This window comes from Rhinolophus sinicus, linkage group LG05 (genome assembly GCF_036562045.2).
Source record: "Rhinolophus sinicus isolate RSC01 linkage group LG05, ASM3656204v1, whole genome shotgun sequence".
In the NCBI taxonomy this organism is placed as follows: domain Eukaryota; kingdom Metazoa; phylum Chordata; class Mammalia; order Chiroptera; family Rhinolophidae; genus Rhinolophus; species Rhinolophus sinicus.
The window spans coordinates 68,233,093-68,254,501 of NC_133755.1; the positions used below are offsets into that span (position 1 = coordinate 68,233,093).

The 21,409-nt window shown below is 40.3% G+C and overlaps 1 protein-coding gene across 8 annotated transcripts in view; it reads left to right on the top strand.

Annotated features, from left to right (window-relative positions):
- The window catches only part of IL1R2 (interleukin 1 receptor type 2), a 32,792-nt gene extending 14,601 nt beyond the window's left edge, over positions 1-18,191 (top strand). For 7 of the 8 annotated variants that reach the window (XM_019753786.2, XM_074332453.1, XM_074332454.1 and 4 more), the window contains 8 exons: positions 1,484-1,611; positions 2,449-2,713; positions 7,618-7,798; positions 10,794-10,968; positions 13,064-13,126; positions 14,422-14,557; positions 16,010-16,152; positions 17,993-18,191. In XM_019753786.2, the coding sequence (XP_019609345.2) occupies positions 1,484-1,611; positions 2,449-2,713; positions 7,618-7,798; positions 10,794-10,968; positions 13,064-13,126; positions 14,422-14,557; positions 16,010-16,152; positions 17,993-18,174 (1,273 nt within the window). In that variant the 3' untranslated portion in view covers positions 18,175-18,191. Of the gene's footprint in view, positions 1-372; positions 507-1,483; positions 1,612-2,448; positions 2,714-7,617; positions 7,799-10,793; positions 10,969-13,063; positions 13,127-14,421; positions 14,558-16,009; positions 16,153-17,992 lie in introns of those variants that run through there. The other variant, XM_019753789.2, reaches the window with a different exon arrangement.
- Positions 18,192-21,409: the final 3,218 nt, after the last annotated feature.

Consider the following 21,409-nt stretch of genomic DNA (forward strand, 5'->3'; position numbering starts at 1 on the left):
GGGGGAAGGGTGATTCTAGGAATTTTTTTTTTTTTCTGGATTTACTCATTACTTCCAACTCTCTGGTAGACTTTTAATCATAAATATTCCCTAGTACCTTCTGGGTTTGGGCACCATGTAGGCCGTGAGGGCTGTGAATAAGACTGGGCCTCTGTGCTCAAGGCTGTCCCCACCCATGGGGAGCCAGACAAGAAACAGGTGTGGTAGATGGCATGATTGCTCCCATTTCTTTCCCCTCCTGTATAACTTTGCAGCTCCTCCCACTAGAAGTGGGGGCATTTCCCCACCCCACTGATGGTAGGTTTGGTCATATGACTTGTTTTGTCCAATGGAATGTGGGCAGACAAGAGTGAGCTTGTTCTGTGCAAGGTTCTGAGTGCTGTTGCTCACAGTGCTTACATTTTGCCATCACATGAGAAGATCAGCTCCCAGGAAGTCACTGGTCTAGGGAGGATGAGAGACACGTGAAGCTTGGAGCCAAGCCTAACTAACCCAGCCTAACATAGGTCAGCCAATTCCATCTGATCTACAGACCTGTGAGCGAGAACAAACGCTTGTTGTTTTATGCCGTTCAGTTTTGGGGTGGTTTGTTAGTAGTACTGTGTTGGCAATGCTTAGCCGATACAATAGGCTATTTCGATGCAGCGTGAGAGGGACGCAGGGATGCACAGCAGCAGCTGATCATCTTGGGGAGGTGTGTGTGGGGGATGCTTCATGAACTTGTGTATGTTACTCGCTTTTTGGACCTCATTTTGCTCTTCCCCTGGGATGCTCTAGACCAGAGAGTTAGCAGTCTGTAGAACTCCTCAGCGTAAGTCAGAATTGTATGTAAAATAAGAGGTAATCCATAGGGACTGTAGGAAAAGATCTCTGATAAGCAAAATATGAAGACTGTTTGACTTCTAGTCATTCATTCACTCATTCAACAAATGGGAGTTAGGGACATAACTGTGAATAAAACAAAGTAGGACCCTAGTGCACGTGGAGCTTACATTCTAGAGAGAGGAGACATGGTTAATGGTGAATGCCACAGAGAGAAATAGAGCAGGAAAAGAAAATATGGAGTATTGGGGCAGAAAAGGGGTGCAGTTTTACATAGGAAGGTCAGAGAAGACCTCACCAAGAGTGATGTTTGAGCAAAGACCGAGGGAGGAGAGGACCCGAACAGGGGCCTTCTCTGAGGAAACCGCATCTCAGGCTGAGGAGCAAGGAATGCTCAGGCACACTTTAAGACAGAGAGAGACACTTAGGATATGGACCCCCCTAATTCAAGACAGTTTGTTAGTGCTCTGAGGATTTGATGTTAGGTGTGTTTGGTGAATATAGACATAGAGAAGTAAATCCTAAAATGTTGAGTTTTCTTGTTAAAGAATCTAGGCAAAAAGGTTTCTGTCATCAGGTGAAACCTGCATGGGACCGTATTTAAGGGATTCTCTCTTTGGGTGTCTGTGGTCCCTGGTGACCCCTCTGTCTCCTCCTCTAGGCTACAGGGTGCCAGACTTGAGATGTCCACTTCCCGTGTCCTCCAGAAGTTGTGGGGAGCAATGTTCATCGTGCACCTATTGATAGTGGGTGTTTCTCCCTTCACCACTCAGCCTGAGGAACGCACAGGTCAGAAGTGATTATTTCAGCTGGAAAGGGGTTGCCTGCAGCTTCTCTGGGGAAAAGAGGTGTTTATCTAGGGAGGTTTTGTTATCAAGAGACAAGTTGTGGTTACTGGAGGGGAAAGGGGGTGTGGGGAGGGCAACGTGGGTAAATGGGCTCAAATGTATGGTAACGGAAGGAAACTAGACTTGGGTGGTGAGCACAGTTATCAAATTATAATGTCGTACACCTGAAGTTTATGCAATGTTATTAACACATTACCTCAATCAACATAATTTAAAAAAAAGAAAGAAAATGACATACAAATACAAAATCAAAGAATTAACAAAAAGCAAGGTGTGAATATTCATGTCTTGCTAAGTGAGAAATGCTTCCTCTGGCCCACCCCCTCTATTGCCCTGGCCTTGCTCTGGGCATCCACCAGTCCTGCCTAAGAGTGAATCAAGTAAGTGGTGTTTTGCCCTTGATAAAAGGTGCCTTTGGATTTTTAACTACAGGTCTGTCAACAAAGCTGTTTTCTTTTTTTGTATCTGAACTTAGCTGAGATCTAAGCTGAGATCTACTTTAATGATAAGGAGTTAAGTGAGAAATGTGGCCAAAATTTTAAATCATTTTTCTTGTCACCATGTGAACCTGATTTAACTTTTCCCACAAAATATAAATCGGAATTGCTAGCAACCTGAAATTTGGCATTTGGGAGAGTTGAAACGATTGTAACAGGAAGGCGATAATGGGGTGCTCAGGGTACAGGCCACTTTGTTAGGGGCACACTTCTTCCTCAGATGTGCCCATCAAAGGGAGGTTTTGGACCCAAAGCCTGACTGTGGTGTCTCTGTCCTTCAGTGCCTGCAGGAAACTGCCGATTTCGTGGCAAATATTTCAAAACCAACATCGGGATAGAAGGGGAGCCTGTGGTCCTGCAGTGCCCCCAGATGCGATATTGGTTGGGGGCCTCTGCCAGACCCCATGTCAGCCTGACATGGCGGAAAAATGATTCTGCTGGGATGGTCCCAGGAGGAGAAGAGACAGGAGTGTGGGTCCAGGATGATGCTGTCTGGATTGTGCCAGCCTGGCAGGGGCACTCTGGCATCTACATTTGCACTGTCAGGTAAGCCCCTCTGGGACGACGGGGGTGGGGGGGCTGAGAGGGGTGGGGCTGTGGGGCGTGGGACTCCTTGAAGAATGGACTCTCACACGGTTCTTCAGTGAGGACCTGGATTTCAAAATCCATTGTGCAGGTGAGCATCCATGTTCTGTCTTCTTCACGGCTCCTGACGTGCCTCCCACCGAGAGCCTTCCCTCACATGTCCTCATGGCTCCCTCGCCCTCTTCATTTAAATCTTTGCTCAAATGTCACCTTTTTAGCCACTTTATCTAAAACAGCACTCCTGTCACTCTCTCTCTGGATGTTACTTTTCTTCATCTGACACACATATACGTGGTATGTATGGTTAATGTGTAACTACCCCATTAGAATGTAAACTCCAGGACAGGAACTCAGCTTTTTTTCACTGCTCAATCCCCATGGACACAAGAAGTAGATACAGAACACTGAATGAATTTGACACTTGGATGAGAGTTTAAGAATAAGTTCATCCAACTGCTTATTGTACATGTGAGAGCTGAGCTCACTTGTAAAGTTCTTGCATGTGGTGGGTGTGGAGCTGAGACTGGAACCCACAGCTCCTGACACAGGGTCTAGTCCCCCTCCCACTTTGTTCTGTTGCTTTTTTACAAAAATTGTGGTACCATACACATAACATAAAATTTACCACTTAAACCCTTTAAAGTGTATGATTCAGTTGTGATAAGTACATTCACAATGTTGTGTTACCATCACCACCATCAGCTCCAGAACCTTTTCATCTTCCCAACATGAATCTCTGTGCTTATCGACCATGAACTTCCCATCTCTCCTCCTCCAGCCCCTGGCAACCGCCATCATACTTCCTGTCTCTATGAATTTGACTACTCTAAGCAACTCGTATGAGTAGAACCATACAGTATCTGTCCTTTTGTGACTGCTTATTTCACTTAGCATAATATCCTTAAGGTTCTTCCATGCCATATCATGTGTCAGAGTTTTCTTCCTTTTTAAAGCGTAATAATATTTCATTGGATATATAGACCACATTTTGCTTATCCATTTATTTATCAATGGATACTTAGGTTTCTTCTGGGTTTTCTTTGGCTGTTGTGAATAATGCTGCTATGAACATAGGTCTTCAAAAATTTGTTTGACTGCCTGCTTTCAATACTTTTAGGTATACCCAGAAATGGAATTGGTCGACCATGTAATAATTCTGTTAATTTTTTGAAGAATCATGATATTGTTTTTCACAGCAGCTACATCATTTTACATTCCCACCAGCCATGTACAAGTTTCCAAATTCTTCACATTCTCACCAACACTATTTTCTGGCTTTGTTTTTTTTTTTGGTTTTTCTTTTTTGAGTTGGGGGGGTGGTTAATAGCCACCTTAATGGGTATGAAGTGGTATATCATTGTGGTTTTGATTTTAATTTCCCTAAAGACTTGTTATATTGAGCATCTTTCCATGTGCTTTATTGGTCATTTTTGTATTTTCTTTGAAGAAATTTCTATTCAAGTATTTTGCCCATTTTTAATTGAGTTGTTTATTTGTTTTTGAGTTATAGGCATTGTTTATGTATTCTAAATATCAATCTTTTATCAGATATATGACTTGCAAATATTTTCTACCATTCCATGGGTGGCCTTTTTACTCTATTGATAATGTTCTTTAATGCACACAAATTTAAAATTTTGATGGTCAAATTTATCTAGTTTTTTCCTTGGTTGCCTGTGCTTTTGATGTAATATCCAAGAAATCACCGTTACATCTATGTCATAAAGCTTTACCCTTGTGTTTTTTTTCTGAGAATTTTTATAGTTTTAGTTCTTATGTTTAGGTCTTTGATCCATTTTGAGTTAAATTTTGGATATGGCATAAGGTCATGGTCCAACTTCATTGTTTTGAATATGGCTATCCAGTTCTCCCAAAATTGTTGTTGGAAAGACTGTCCTCTCCCTAATGAAGGTCTTGATATATCTTGCTGCTTCTTAAAGGAGAAAGTTGTAGGTCTAGTATTGGAGACCTTAAAAATTTCCTGGCTTAGTTCTTCTGAAAGGATAAGAGTTCAGTGTTGGCCTGATTTTGAAATAGTCCTGCCCTTCTCTCTTCAGCTGCTGCCTCTAACCCTTCCCAAGATTCTATTCACTCCTTACCAGGCAGCTTTAGAGTCTCTACAGATTTCATAAACTCATTTGATTTAAGGAGAAGTCATACCCACAAACATTTATTTACATTTTTTGTGTGTGCGTCTATGTGCTACTCTGTAATGAACCCTGCCCAGGAAGCAGACAAGTAATCACTTACCTCCGTATCAGGGAAATGTGGATGCCTGATTTTACAATAGCTATACATGCATAGTTTTCTTTTCCTTTCTAGTACAAAAGGTCCTATTGTTTTCTAAGGAGCACTACTAGAAAAAATAAATAGTAGAAAAAGAACAGAATTTGGAGTCAGGATGACATGGATGCAAATCTGAAACTTCTCATTTTCTATGGTCTTATCACTTGACAATTCTAGGCCTCAGTTTTCTCCACTGTAAGAAGGTTCGTTGGGAGCATTCTGTGAAATCACAGTATAAGAAGCATCTAGTGTGGGGAGCACGGGAGCAGGTGGTCAATATATGCACAGAAATGTCTTTTCTTTCAAAGGCAATACTTCTTGACTACTGAAGTGATAAAATGCAAGAATAGGGGAGTGGTGAACTGAGTCATGTTTGTTTTAAAGTTTGTTTCTACACTCAAGTAAAAAAATGGTACCTAATATCCTTATTTTGTTTTCTATTGTTGTAGAACAAAAGAGATGTAGAATTGAGAGGGGTTGGAAATCCAATTGTGGGTCAAGCTTTTGGAGCATGTGGGAGAGTTTACCTGACTGATCTCTAAAACGCTCTTCTACTCTAAGACTGGGGTTCTGAGAGAGTGAGAATCACCAGCACTTGCCACAATACCTTTTGGCATTTACAGTGACAGGGCATGACACTGCTCTGTCCTTGTGACTTTTATAATCTTGTGATCTAGAACCCACATGGCCTTCCTGTCAATCCGGGTGAGGAAGGTTATGCTACGGAATCAAACAACCCCCAAATCTCAGTGGCTCCAAACAATGAAGGCTTATTTATCACACATGCAACAAGCACAGGGTGGGTGGGCAGACACTCAAGGATGCAGACTGAAGGGGCAGTCGTTATCTCAACTGTTGGTCACTGTACCAAAAGGAAACATGCTGTGGAGGGTCTCTCCCAGCTTTTAAAACTTTGGTGTGGCAGTGACACACATACAATTCATTGACTAGAGTCATATAACTGCACCCACCCATGTAACACCACCATGTGCTGAGCACTGGATCTATTTGGTGAACAGCACTAGTGAATACCACTTTTTGCTGTGGGGATACCACACTACGTGGGGAATATGAGTGGTGGTCAAGTTATTCCCCCACCCCTATTTCTTTTGGGTTTCATTTTCATGGAGTAGCTTGCTACTGGGTAATACCAGATCAATAATATGAATCTTTTTTTAACTCTTGATATGTCTGGTAAGCTTGGTTTTTGGAGATACTGCCCTAATTTAAGGGTTTTCCCAGAGTCCTATTGGGTTGACCTCTTAGTAGCTAGCTATACAGGCTTAGGAATTACTTAATTTCTGTATTGCTAATTTGCCTTATCTAAAAATAATATAATAATAACTCCTAACTCACAGTGTTGGAGAATAAGTGGAATAATGTAAGCAGAGCACCCAGCACCGACCTGGCAGGCACCTCCTCACTCTGAGGAGCTGCTGGGCTGACTACTTCCAGCTGGGCACTGTCCTTTGGCTCTGTCCTTATTTGCATCTCTTCCACTTGCAGTGAGATGATGCAGTTTTCAAGGTGACAGCTAACTTTCTGCATGCCTTTGTGCCTAAAACATTTGTTCATCTCCTTTTTTCTCTCTTTCAACCAGATATAAAATATAATATATATATTGACATATATTTGAATTGATTATTTTCACATTCAGGTAGTTAAGCTTTTATCCCTTATTTCTTTCATATATATGTTTTTCACATTTTGTTTCTTCTTCGGGTATAGCTTGTTTTCCATTTTGCCGTGAAAGTTCTTGTCCCCCCACCCCCTGTATAACACACATTCGCATCATCTTTCTTGTTGTCCTGTGTTTCTTAGGTAGCCAGGACTTAGCGAGGCACATATATTTTTATGTTTTCTACTTAAGAAAATTGTTTTAGTTAATATCCTCTGTCCTTCCCTATATTTCCTCCATGTTGCTATAAATGTTTTGCCTCTGCCCTTTCCCCAGTTATAGGGTCTTGACAGAATTGTGATATTGAGATTATAGTTAACCCAACCTAAACAACAACAACAACAACAACAAACTTACCAAGTTAATTTTGCTTATGTAGTATTACAAAAATCTTTTATAGATTTTTATATTAAGTTCTCAGCAGTTTTCTGAACTTAGACTTCAGTTGATAAATGATTCCACAGAGAAGTAAATGGAATTTTCTTTACATGGAGACCGTAGCTCTTAGAAAACAATTCCTTCATTTAGATATAATTCCCTGGACCAGGAAGTTGGAACATTTGCTCAAGAAGCCCCAGAATCTGGAATGATTTAGGACCACCCCTTGGAAGAGGACTTGGGGATTTCTTAGTGGCTCTTGATGGGATTGAAGTTAGACTTGTGAAGTGTCCTTTGGAAAAATGCAGAATATTTTACACTTTCTTTATAACAATTATGAAAGCGTGCCTTTTTTTGTCCCCCAAAGAATCAAAGGGACCAGGGATAGAAGTGTTGCAATACTAATCAAAAAAATGTAGAATGCATAATTTAATGAGATTGGGGAAATTTTTCTTAATTTCATTTAGCTTTACTTTTTTTTGCCTTGCCATTTATTATAATTTCTTTTTTCCTTTTAAATCAGAAATGCCTCTTACTGTGATGAAATGTCCATTGAGCTCAGGGTTTTTGAGAAGACAGAAGCCTCAGTGCCTTTCATCTTATACCCGCAAAGTCTCACCTTGTCAACCTCTGGGACATTAGTTTGCCCTGACCTGAGTCAATTCACCCATAACAAAACTGACATGAAGATTCAGTGGTACAAGGTACATCTTTAAAAATTGCCATTTAATTAAAATGTGTTTTTACTAACCATAGGAAAGATATAAAATACCTGTTCTGATGCTAACACATTCACTTTTATTTAAACCAATTATTTTAAGAAAGGGCCAGGATTAAAATGTTCTATTAACCCTTATGTGGCTTGGGTAAGAGTCCTCAGGATAGTGATTTGAGAAGACAGAATATGAAATGAATCCAATAAATAATAGTTATAGAGAGTAGCTTTTAATTCTGTCATTTATCTATTAAAATTGAGAAAAAATTATTTATTTAACAACTTTATACACACATTAACACAGTTTTTCAAAAGCACTTGATAACTAATCTTTGGGTTAAAGCAGTAAATAGAAACACAATTTATTCTTTTGCCTGGTTGAATAAATATTCTCATCAGGTCATGTGTGTAGACCAGATATGGGCAAACCACAGCCCAGGGCCCAATTAAGCCACTGCCTTTTTTTTTTTTTTTTGTATAGCTTGCCAGTTAAGAATAGTATTCACTTTTTGGAATGGTTAAAATTTTTTTTTAAAAAATAACACTTTATGATGTAAAATGATATAAAACTCAAATTTCAGTGACTATAAATAAAGTGTTACTGGGACACAAACACATTCATTGATTTTCCTGTTTTCACATTGCAATGGACAGAGGCCATGTGGGCTGTGGGCCTAAAATATTTACCACTGGTCCTTTATAGAAAAAGTTAGTTGATATAGACCATAAATTGATACTGGAAAGTACAGTTATTTGTTTAATCATTAAAAGAAATTAACACTTTACTCAAGAATTAGGTCCATTTAAAAAATTTATATGGAAATAAGGAGATAAGTGTATAACACTGTACTAACACATTTACTGCAGCATTGTTTATAATAAGATGTTAGAAACAAGAAAATATTCTTCTTGAGGGATTAGATAAACTAATTTTCTCTCATAGGAACAGTGGAATATCACATACCTATTTACAAAGATGAGATAATTTTATATGTATTAACAAGGAAAGAAAAATACAATATTGTTATAGTTTTTAAAAGGCTTTAAATGGTATATATTCTATTTCTAGTTTATTTAAAAATATAGTTACACGTATTTAAAAATCTGAAGGAATATACATTGAAATGCTAAAACATGTTTTGGGGACAAAGAAGGACTAAATTTCTACTTTTTTAGAAGTCTGTATTATAATATATATTATATATATATTTTTTTTAGTTTTTTTTTACATTGCACTACTTTGCTACCAGCAACAGCATTAAAGGTATTTCCATTGTGTAAAAGAAAAAGAAGTGAGGAACTGCCTTTCACTTAAGAAATATGTTATTCCTTACTCTATATAAACATAACTTTTCAATGTAATCTCAATCGACATTACCTATAATTTCATCATAATTATTAAAATATATCTTTTCAGATAAAAAAGAATAGGTTAACCGATTGACTAGTATTATAACTTCAAGATACACATAGACTATTAATTTAATATTGGAAATTTTTAAATGATTTTCTGAAAGTAGAGGAACGTAGCCAGTTCCCATGAATTAGCCAGTCCAGTTACAGAACGAATTCACTCTTGGTTTAGGAAGAGTATAAAGAGGACACGTGAGAGGAGACACGAGAGAGGACACAGGCTCAGGGGGGATCAGTGTTGGTTCAAAACCCTGTTCCTTCATTTACCTGCTGTGTGGCTTTGGCCAAGTTATTTCACCTCTCGAACCTGCTTCCTGTGCAGAATGATAATTAGTCATTCGTAGTGGCTGGGATTGTTTGGGATAGTAAATGGAGGACTGAGTATGAAGCGCCTCCTGCAGGGCTTGCCATATAAATCTGGGATAAGGATATCATGGTGGTGCTTAGCAAGATTTGTTCCCTTCCTAAGAATGGTAATCATTACTGAGCATGTACTATGCACAAGTCTGTTCTAAACTGGCTGACCTGTAACCCAAGGAAGTAGGGGTCGTTAATAGCTCTATTTTGCAGATTACTAAATGTAAGGAACTCGCCCAAGGTCACACAGCTGGTAGATGGTGAAGCCAAAACCCTAACCCAGGAGGCCCCACACACCATGCCATGCAGGGCAGCCCTGGTTGCCCACGGGCTCTGGCAGAATTGTGGTGCTGGGCTCTATTTGACTTTTTTCATGTTTGACCACTCGTGTTAGGAACAATAAAATCTCCCCTTTTAATTAAATATATTATAAAGTAGTACTTTATGAACCATGTAGCAAACAAACTCTTCTGGTTATGTCTGTCTTCCCATTCAGAGTAAGAATCTGGAATGACTCAAGGTTATATTTGACTACTGAATCCTTTCAATCATCACGGTTTTGAAAGAGATGTTCCTGAGAACATTTTGTCTTCATTAGAATGTTTACTTAAATCCCATTCAGCTTTTTCTATGTTATAGGAAGCCTTGCCCTTGAGGGTTCTATTCTTCAGAACCCGTGGTATCTTTTGCCCGTATGAAAAATATGGCCTCATTTCTCACATTCAGTTTTTTCTTACAAATTTTTCTGCATCTCTACTGACTCCCAGAATTGAAATGATTTTTAAGGTAATTACAGCAACATCGTCTCTTGTGAACATTGTTTTCAAGTCACCATGACTACATACAGTACTCTTCCCTGGGGGTCTCCTAAGTAAGGTCTGTAGGCAGCTGTTAGGCCATAAATATATCTGTATCTTAAATGGCCTACTTTGTTAAAGAAGAGAGAGTTTCTTTTTTCTCCCATTGTGCTTAAGCAAATGTGCTTTAAGCACTGTGGTTAAACAAACTGAACAATTTTGTTTTATATGTTAACAAATTCCCTCTCCTAAATAGAGAGAGTGAAAAGTATGTCCCAAGAACAACATTAGCAAAGTAAGTAACAGGGCAATTCTTGGGTTGCAAATTCAACACTGGTTGATAATACTGATGCTATTTATAGCTTTTGAGATATAAATTAGTACATAATATAATTCTGAAAAACATTTTCTCTTAAGGATTCTGTCCTTTTGGATCAAGACAACAAGAAGTTTCTAAGTGTGAAGGGAACCACTCACTTACTCATAAATAATGTGTCTGTGGAGGACGCGGGCTATTACAGCTGTGTTACGACGTTTGCCCATAAAGGCATGCAGTACAACATCAGTAGGAATATCAAACTACACACCAAGAGTAAGTGCTGGCCATGAAGGTATCCTTCCACCCTGCGTCAATAACAAGCACGCACAAGACCAATTAGGGTGCACATAGAATTCCTTGAATGTCTTTGGTATGAAAGGAAAAGAGATACAACAACTTTCTTAAAACATCAGGCTAATCAGACATGTGTATGCCACCTTGAGAGGTAGAAAGCAGGATGTTATTTTAAGGAAAGGTGAGCCCTTGGGTGGTTGATAGGGTTCCAACTCTGAGGCTAAAACACACCATTAGAGGGAGCCAAACAATGTTTCACTTGGAAGGCTTGCACCTACCTCCCGGCCCGCCATTCAAACATGGTTGCCACAAGTTGATGTGTATGTAATTCTAGGACACTAGGATTTTATCGGATTCTTCAGTTAGAAGGCTATGCATTGGCATATCCAGTGAATATTGCCCTTTTTTTTTTGGTCTTCCCCAAGGCGTGTCTAGTTGCTCTTGAAACCAGGATTTCAAGCAGTGAGTGCTCTTATTAGTTTAAATGATTTCTACTTGAGAATCATGTTGTGAACAGTATTGGTTAGTATTTAATATTTGTTCAATATTTACTCCTTACCTCCTACATGCTGGACATCAAGCTTGGAGCAAGTGTCATAAAAGTGGTTAAGTCCATTCCACCCTAGAGAGTAGATTTCTTTTCTTTATTTTATACACAGAATAATTACACAGTTGGAGTCTTCTAAGGGCATTTCAGGGAGCTCTGGAAATACACTAAAGTTAAATAATTGGTCTATGAGGGGGAAAAGACTAGCTTTTTTCTCACAGAGAATCCAGAGATTCAATTCTACTACAGGGAAAATGTGTCTCCCATGAACTGAAATCTCTAGATTATATTTTTTTTACTGTGTGTGACAATTCATTCACCTCAACTCCTTGTTCCCCCACAGGGGAACACTATGACTTTGAAGGGCATGCTTATCCTGTTCATGTGATACTGCACAGGAACGCTAGGGGGCAGCCAACCTACATTTTAGCCTGTGTTGTGATCACACAGTAGCTCAGCAGTTCTGGAAGAGTGGTTCTGGGCCAGCAGTAGCCGCATCACCTGGATATTGGTTAGACATGCACGATCTCAGGCTCCATCCCAGACCTACTGAATTAGAAACAGGGGCCCGGGGAGGGGAGTAGTCTGTGTTTGACAAGTCCCCCAGGGGATGCTGATGAGTCCTCAAGTTTGAGACCCATGGATGTATAAAGTCCTTGAGGCTTGTGTCTCCTCTCTTTGCTGCCCCAGCCTCTGAATGGCAGCCATGTGAGGGAAAGGCTGTTGGTCACAGTCGAGAAGTGCCCTGCACTTTGGGCTCTACTGTGATGCTGCCCGATGCTGACTCATGTTAGGGTTTCGGATGCTCTTAGAGGAAGAAGTGAGGGTGGAGCAAGCAGTTATGGAGACGAGCAGCCCTTTGCCCACCCCCAAGCTGTCTTTTTTGCTGCAATTAACGTGCCCAGTTTGTTCAAGCTGCTGGGAGACCTGCCTCTTGGGGAGCTGAGTTCTGAATCCTATGACATCTGCCGCTGTCTCCCTAAAGAGATACATCTTCAATTAACATTGAAGCCAACCTGGGCCACTCTATCACTCAGTGTAGGATTAACATTACAAATAAGTGGTTTCCAAGCCCCCGGGCTTCTTGTTTTATTTTATTTTATTTTATTTTTTTGAGGTGGCTTCAGTATTCTGTGGCAGGCACTTGGCAAGGTGAGGATGGAGAGGAGGGAGATGTTTTAGGGCAACCCTATCCTGTGGACACTGTGAACATTACTGTTAAAAATTCATTCAGGAAGCCAGGGAGGGGAATGGTTAATTGTTTATCAGAGAGCAAAGAACATCTGTGAGCAGAATGTGTGCTTAACTGTGGCTTCTTCCAGTAATCTGTCTTCTGGGAAAGGCATTGGGCAAGGATGCTCGTCTTTGTGGAAAGCCTGTTTCCTTTGCTAGACAAAGGTCAACTCCCACAATGGCTGGCCATACCGTCAAGGATAACTTAGTTAATTAACCAAACAATGGACCTTGAACCTCAACTTAAAATGAAGCCTTTCCTAATTGAATCTTTTTTCCATATATCTTTCTCAGTAAAAGAAGAGGAGACAGTTCCTGTGATTATCTCCCCTCACCAGACCATATTAGCTTCTCTGGGTAAGGCTTGCAAGGACTGTAACCCACAGGGGTGGCTGGGACCCCTGTGTCTGTGACTGCACCTGCCCCTTTCTGTACAGTGTGCCTGGGTGGAGACCCTAGAACCCCAGCATGAGAGGCTGAAATAACAAATGCCAGAGAGCATTTCCCTGTGTCAAATATTGTTAGAAATGGCACTGTTTGAAGCAGGTATACTTTGCTTCATGAAAAGCCTACCTACAAAAATCTAAATGTAAAAATCTGAACATCTTTGTAGCTGTTATTTAAGTGTGGGAAAGGATTAATGGCATGATACTCTCACAGAACCAGTACCTGTACTATATTTAAAACGATTTCACCCTACCAAAACTTGGCTGACCTCAGCGTTTCCATAATACTCCATTTGTAAAATGAGGCCAACTTCTGGCCCCTCAGAAACTATTCTTGTTGCCAAAATAGCTGGTCAGCTAGTGGGGAGGTCTTATTTTCCCATTTTCCAGAAGGAAAAGCTGCCTGCGGGCTCAAGATGGATGAAGGAACGTAAAAAAAACTACACTCGGGTCAGGCTGGGGTTCAGATTCAGGCCTGTTTGTGAAGCCTGTATCCATTTGGTGTGTTTGTTTTTGTATAATGGTTTCATAGGTCTTATGCTGGCTGCAGAATCCTATTCTCTCTCTCTCTCTCTCTCTCTCTCTCTCTCTCTCTCTCTCTCTCTCTCTCTCTCCTGTTTGGTGTTAGACTTATGTTTTAAATTTTAATTGGAGGCCATAGCAAACTCCTCGGTGTTCCCAGCCTAGTGAAGCTGAGTTTCCCACTCTGTTTCTCTGAAGGCACCATTTGTATAAAACACAGTGGCTTTTTAAAGAGTTAATCCTACATGAACATGATCTGGGAATGGACAGTTGAGACAGCGGAAACAGAGAGCTGAGACCAGCAATGGGCAAAGAGAAAGAATCCATATGTTAATTGGATTTTGGGGGGTAAGAATTAACTGTGAAAGAAGGCAGCTGTTGAATGCAGAATGCCCTGTAGGATCTGAGGGGCCTTGGGGAAGCCATTTGCCTCTGGGTTTTCATCCACCATGATTAAGACCAGTTGAAGGAACTGGAGGTATTTGGTAAATACTGATTCTCTATGTAAATGGAATCATTTGAGGGAACCAAGTTTACTTCTAAGAAAATAATTAGTCAATGAGGGGTGTTTGAGGAGGTGGGGAAGGGTCTATTGCTCAGATTTGCTGGTGGGCGAGCGGCTGGGGTGACCCCTGTATCCAACTGGATTCTGACGTTCAGTGCACTGTGTCTTGCTGTACACAGGGTCGAGACTGACAATCCCCTGTAAGGTGTTTCTGGGAGCCGGCACAGACTCGGCCACCCTGCTGTGGTGGAAGGCCAACAACACCGACATAAAGAGCACCTACCATGAACGCCGCGTGACCGAGGGGCAGCGCCTGTAAGTGGGTGAAGATGTGTGTCAGTTTAGAAGAGTCTTCTGGGCAGAGCTGTTGTGAAACCTCCATAGGCTTTACTGCTTTTTGTAGAGACAATGTCATATACAACCTGTTGATATGACACACGTGCCACATTCAAAATAGTTTTTCTATTCTAAACTGTTGGATTTTTAGAATTTTAAAAATTGAGTTTTGCTAAGAATTATCAATTGTTTTTGAGAACCAAGCTTTCTATGAGTTGAATTGTACTCAACAACTTGACATTGAGGTTGCATTTTCTAGCTGTTTAAGCAAACATTTATTTCTTGATTTTTTTACAGTTTTTCTTTTTAAATACTTTGGAGTTAATATATTTCCATTCCCTATGGTGCAACCTGAGTGTCAAACATTTTCACAAACCCTTAAAACAAACTTAGCCACAGTATCTGAAAGCCCCTTCTGTTTCTCAGGGAAACAGGGGCTGCCACAGTCTCTAAGGAAGGTTAATAGTAAAAGTAAGAAAGAATTCTGTTCTCATAAGCATTCATGTCTGGAAAATGTTTTCTCACTCTGAATGTAGATCAATCAGGCCTTGTAAATGGGAACCATTTGCATATGAGTAAGGGAGACTATTCAGTGTTCCAAATTATAAAGTACAGATTTTTAAAATTGTAGTTTGTGTTCTCTGAATTAGCCTGAACTTTGGCTTGCCAAATTTTTGTCTTGTTTTGAAAGACCTATCAAAAAGGGTCTTTCTGGATTCTGGATGCAACCAAGTGAAAATCACATGTGGTTAGCACAGTTGTTCACTTGCAAGTCTTTGCTGTGAAACTAACATGTCCCATATCAGCTTACTCGTACTGTACTTTTACTTAAAGGAGCCTATTTTCCCCCATAGATTAAAAAACAAAATTAGTCCTAGTGGACCCACCTCCCTGACATTTTTATTCATACTAATATGCAGTAGTGAAGCATCTTCAGAGTCCTATAACATTATAAATCACAGTTATGTTGACTAGAATCATTCTCTTTGGTCAGTATACTGCCCTCCACTCTGAACTTGAGTTTACAGAGTGAGAGTTGGCTGTGCAGATGAAAGGAGGGGACTCTGTTGAAAACTGGATTCCTGGAAACTCCTAATCTTATGCAATCAATTTGTTGATGATACAGTTAAGTTTCCCCAAAACTAGACATTTCTATTCCCACTATTGGTTCTTTGTTCATCAAGGGCCTTAAGAAATGAAATTTTCCATTGTCCAAAGTAAACTGGCTCCTGTAATTTCCTTGTAACAACTGTCCTATTACAGTGACTAACAGGCTTAGAAATTCTCCCAAATAAGTAAGACATAACAGCATGTGCTCCCCGCTTTCTGAATCTAGAAACCACTGTAAGCATAACTGGGAATGTTGGGTGTCTATGTTGTAAGACAAGCTTGCACTGCATGCATCATGTTTGTCGGTATTTCCTCACTCAGGGAATACTCAGAAAATAATGAGAACTACATTGAAATACCACTGATTTTCGACCCAGTCATAAGAGAGGATTTGAACACGGATTTTACATGTGTCGTTCGTAATACACTGGGTATTCAGATGCTACATACCACAGTCAAAGAAGGTATGTATTTCAGGGACATTAAAAGGGAAAACATGTTGACTATTCTGTGGAAGCTAGACAGGACTACCAGTTCTCTGGATGATTACTTAGTAAGTCCCTTGTGTTTCCTCTTAGTGGAGCACTGAGAGCAAATCTGTCATATTTTATGATTTTTTTTTTTTTTAGTAGGGTGGAGTCTGGCTTTAGAAGATTACATTTAACTAAAAATTTAAATAGCAAGCCAATTTTTGGAAAAGAGATTAAAAGTTTCTGTGATAAACTCTAAGAAACCCTGTGTCCTCGTGTGGTTCTGCCTGGATTGCAGGACCAGCTGTCCTTCATCCTCGAGGAGGGCGGGACATTCTTCATCAGAAAGTTGAGAAATCTTATCCTCCAAGAGTCAGGGACTGGGAGAATCCCAGGGTTCAGGGTAGCTTTAGGGTTAAGCTCACCCATTAACAGGAAATAAAGTGCAAGACAAATCAACCCAGTGCCCATGTAAGGACATTTGAAAAAGAAGAGAAGACGAACCCACGTTATCATTTTGACCAAATTGGTTTTTTAATGTTTAAGTACTGAGCAGGAAAGGGAGACGCTGGTAATGTGGTCTGTTGGCAGCCTAAAAGGGGGACAAGCCCATGTCATCCCTACCTGGAATCTCAGCATGCCTCCTGGGCAGTCTGTAGCAAGCAGATCAACGCAGATTTCTCCATGTTTGCTGGGGAGGCAGCTGTAGATGTCCCACTAATTGGAAAGCTGAGTATGTGGTTAAGTCCCTGGGCAGAGAATGGTAACATGACACAACTTTTCTCCAAAAAGAAAAGTCGGTGCGCCACCAGCATCACCCACTTGAGCCACTCATTGAAAAATACAGATTCCTGGGCTCACCTCCTATCTATGCAGTCAGATTCTCCTGGGGAAGCCAAAATCTGCCTGCAACTGAGTGGGCTCCTTTCATATTAAAGTTTGAGCTGATTCGTGACCCAAAGGAACCTGTGGATTGTGGGGTCCTGATGCTGGGAACATTTAAACATTTCTATAACATGAGCCTTGTCCCTGCATGTCCTTTGCTGAGTTGGCCATGACTGGCCATAGAGGGCACAGCTAAGAGCCTGTCACCAGGACTGAGAGATGCATTCAAACGGCTGCTCAGAAAATTTTAAGCCTTGTGGGGTTTCAAGGAGTAAGAATCCCCCAGAGATGACAGCCTGAGATGGTGTCAATTCCTGGATGCCTACACAGACTGTGATGAATAGTAGCTTAAAAATGTAGAATTCTGGCCTCATCATCGATGCATCTACAAATGCCCATTCTTGTGTTTGTTAATGTTTTATTCCTAGTCTCTTCCTATATTTTCACAACACAGAGGTGCCAAGGAGTAAAATACTACACAGTTGGGTCCAAGCAATAACCTTGACACCTATAGCTCCTTTGTCCAAAGTTTGTTTTGTTGTCCTTTGTTTCTTTATTGAATCCTCATGACATCCACGCTCACTGGACAAGGACAGATTGTACCCTGGCCCAGTCACAGTTGGCTAGTTGACACCTAAACAGACGACATCGTACTGCACACTATTCAACACGAGGAACAAAGTTAGACCCTTGACACTGACCCACCCCTCCCCCCACATGGTTTCTCTCTGATGAATTTTGGTTCCACTTTGCTTGTTTTCCTAATGCCACAGATATCATTCTCCAATGTCCTTTATCTTGGTGTCAGGGACACACTTCCTGAAAAGCAGTGCACATTTATTAGAAAAACACACCCCACTGCCTTTCTTCCCTCTCTACCTGCACTGTACTGTCCTATTTGGCCATGAGAGAATGTTGGAGCCCTGATGTGACTCTGTTCTTCCTACAGCCACCACGTTCTCCTGGGGGATTGCTCTGGCCCCCATTTCGCTGGTCCTCCTGCTTTTGGGGGGAATATGGATGCACAGACGGTATAAACACAGAACTGGAAAAGCATATGGTTTGACCGTGTTAAAGACTGGCCATCAAGATTTTGAATCCTATCCAAGTGAAATAAAGGAAATAAAATAGTTCAACTACAAACCACATCCTTTCCTATGGAAGTGTCTCTGCCTTTGTGAGGGACCCTGTTCTTTCCTTAGTTGTGAACAAAGCTGCTGTGATTATAGTGGGTTTGTAGTCAAGGACTGAAGTATTAATGTGAAGTTCGTTCTGAAACTGAGTGACAGGAGCAAATGTGGGTCAGGTGAGTAGCTCTCTGCCACTCGTGACCTACTTAAAAGAGTGAGGTACCCTTAGACCTGAGAAAGAGTCAGAAGCATCGAAGCGAGTTTTGAAATTCACTTATTCATCATTTAACAAAAGTGTGCTAAATGTCCATCTTGGGGTGTGTTATATATACAAAGGTAGTGAAGACGTAGTTTGACTCTTTAGGAAGATGCAATTTCATTTTGAGACTGTGAAGGATGGTTTAGAAATGCTAAAGAAGAATCAACAACATTTGGTGAATTTTTTTCAAAAGAATGATCCCCCAAATAGCAATTAGAATAGACTGTCAGAAAAATACACATTAGAACATATTAGTGAACTGAGAAATAGACTCAACTTCTTAACAAAGCTTCTGAAAATAAAGAGAAAGGAAGGATACTGAGATAATTGCATACACATTGGGAAAAAAATAACAGAGCCTCTTATATCATCCACTGAAAATAAAATCCAATTAAATTCTTTTTAAAAATCGAACTGTAGGAAAGTTGCATGGCTCGCTCCTTTACCCATTTAAGTGACTGTCCCAAGGCCCTCTACATAGCACCTCTTTCCATCCCTCCTGCCCTCACTCTCTTTGTGTCATTATAGCTCTTATCACCACCTGAACTTCCATTATATACCTGCTTATTTTCTGTCTGCTTTACCCACTGGAATGGGAGCTCCAAGGCAGCAGAGATGTTATTTTGGTCACGACTGTAACTCAAGTACCTTAAATCATGCCTGCCACATACTAAACATTTAATAAATATTTGTAGACTAGATGAAAATAGCATGAATTGTCTTGTGTTCACTACCAATAAAAAAATCACCAGAGTAAGAATTGACAGTCTTGATGATGTTACAATTTCTGCATGATGAAATCAAAAAAGCAAAAACGTAAAGGAAATTGTGTCAGTCAAGTTCGAGGAGTTAATAACTATAACATCATAACCCTAGTAAATGAAAGAACATGAGTAGGAAGTTTACAGGAGAAACACACATAAAAGAACCATGGGCAATGATCTATTTCGGTAATAATCGGAGATGCAAATTAAAACAACATTGAGATACCAAAGCACTCACACACTATCAAGTTTCAAAAGGTGATATCAAGGTGATTTTAAAAGTCACTCTCACACGCGATAATTCCATTTATCATTTGGTACTGGGAAGTGAAAAGGCAATATGTATCAAGCCAGTGGGGTACCGGGTCCAGCTTTCACCTTTTTGCAAGATGCAAGTGGGGCATCTCTTCCCAACTCTGTTCAGGGCTATCGTGCTGGTAGCTTACAGTTGGCCACCGTGGGAGTGTTTATACCACAGAAATTGGCAAATGCCACGAGTTCGCCCTCCCCTCCCCAGCACACCCCTGCAAGGATCGTAGAGATGCCCAGTAATGCTACGTCTGGGAATTACCTTAGGAAATACTTCAGTTAAAGAAAATGATTAGATATATGAAGTAGTTCAATGAAATATAACTCTGATGATGAAAAATTATGCATCAATGATAAATTAGAATGATCAAGAACGTGAGACTGAAATATTTATAATGTTAAGGAAAAACTCTGTATTGTTTTATACAATTTATATGATACAGCAATAGTAAAATTTGTTGTGGCTAGAAAAAGAGAGAAAAGCAAGGATTTTGAAGACAGATTTCTTGGGTTCCATTCCAGCTCCACCATGTGGTACCTCTGTGATTCTGGGTAAGTCCTTTAATCTCATAGTACATCAGTCTTCTCATCTGAAGAACAGGGATAATACCAGGAACCATCCTAGAATGCTGGTATTTAATAATCAAAAAACATAGGAGGAATATACACGAATAAAAACAGTTGTATTGTTTAGACCAAAGGTTGATAAAAACCTTCTGCCCTTATCCAGCCTACCCTGTTTCTGTACATACAGTTTTATTGGAACTCAGCCATTTTTTACATATTGTTCAGGGCTGCTTTTGCTCTTTGAAGGTAGAGCTGAGTTTTGAGGTGAAGGGGGAGGTGTGGACATTGCAAACAGCGGCTCTGGGTATTTGTGCCCTTTCTGGATCTCCAGGCTTGGGTGCCACATATCTTTCATTCGCCTTTTTTCCTGGGAGTCCTCCTCCAGGTCTCTTCAGAGTTCACCTTCAGATTTTGGCAGCTTCACCAATGACCCAGAAAAGAAGCTGACTGCAGCCAGAAGAGAATCACAAATGACTTTCCAGATGCCCCTTTGACTGCACCCCTTACGTATTTCCTCCCCTGTGCAATTCATAAGTGTGGGGTCGTGCTGTTAGGGAAAGTAGGACACGTTGGGGAATTTGGACACTGCATTTATGATAACATCAAGGAATACATGTGATACTGAGATTGATACTTTTTGAGATAAGAGTCATAACCTTTCTAAGAGACATACAGAAATATTTATGTATGATAGTTGAGAGTTGCTTCAAAATAATCCACTGCTGGGTGGGAGTATAGATGAAATAAATTTGGTCAGGTGTTGACACACAGGTGTTAATACCTGTGATGGGTGCACGGGCGTTCCTTATACCACTCTCTCTAGTTTTGTATGTATTTAAAAATTTTCATAATACAGAGGGAAAAAACAGAATAGAAACAACCCAAATACCCACTATGCAAGAGAATGAATGTGTAAACTGCGGTGCAGTAGCAGTGAATTATGCAGTGCTGAGAATGCATGATAGTCTTTTATATAAAGTGGAAAAAACCTAAATCTATCTGTCTGTCTGTCTGTCTGTCTGTCTGTCTATCTATCTATCTGCACATATACATACATATATTAATATTTATTTACATTTAAGAGCGTATATGAGGTTAAACTATATTTTAACTGTACATAGATGCATGCATGTATATTTAAAGGGCACAGTGTGATTTTAAAGGTTTAAAATCGCCTATATTTTAAGAAAGCAAGAAAATGAGACACCCATGGTTCAGGGTTGTACATACATCAGGTGACAGGTAAGGGACAGGGTGGGATGTGTTAGGAAGACGTAAGTTTCATCGAGCTCTAGAGCTCATGTTGGCTGGTGGATTATTGTTATTTATTATCAAAC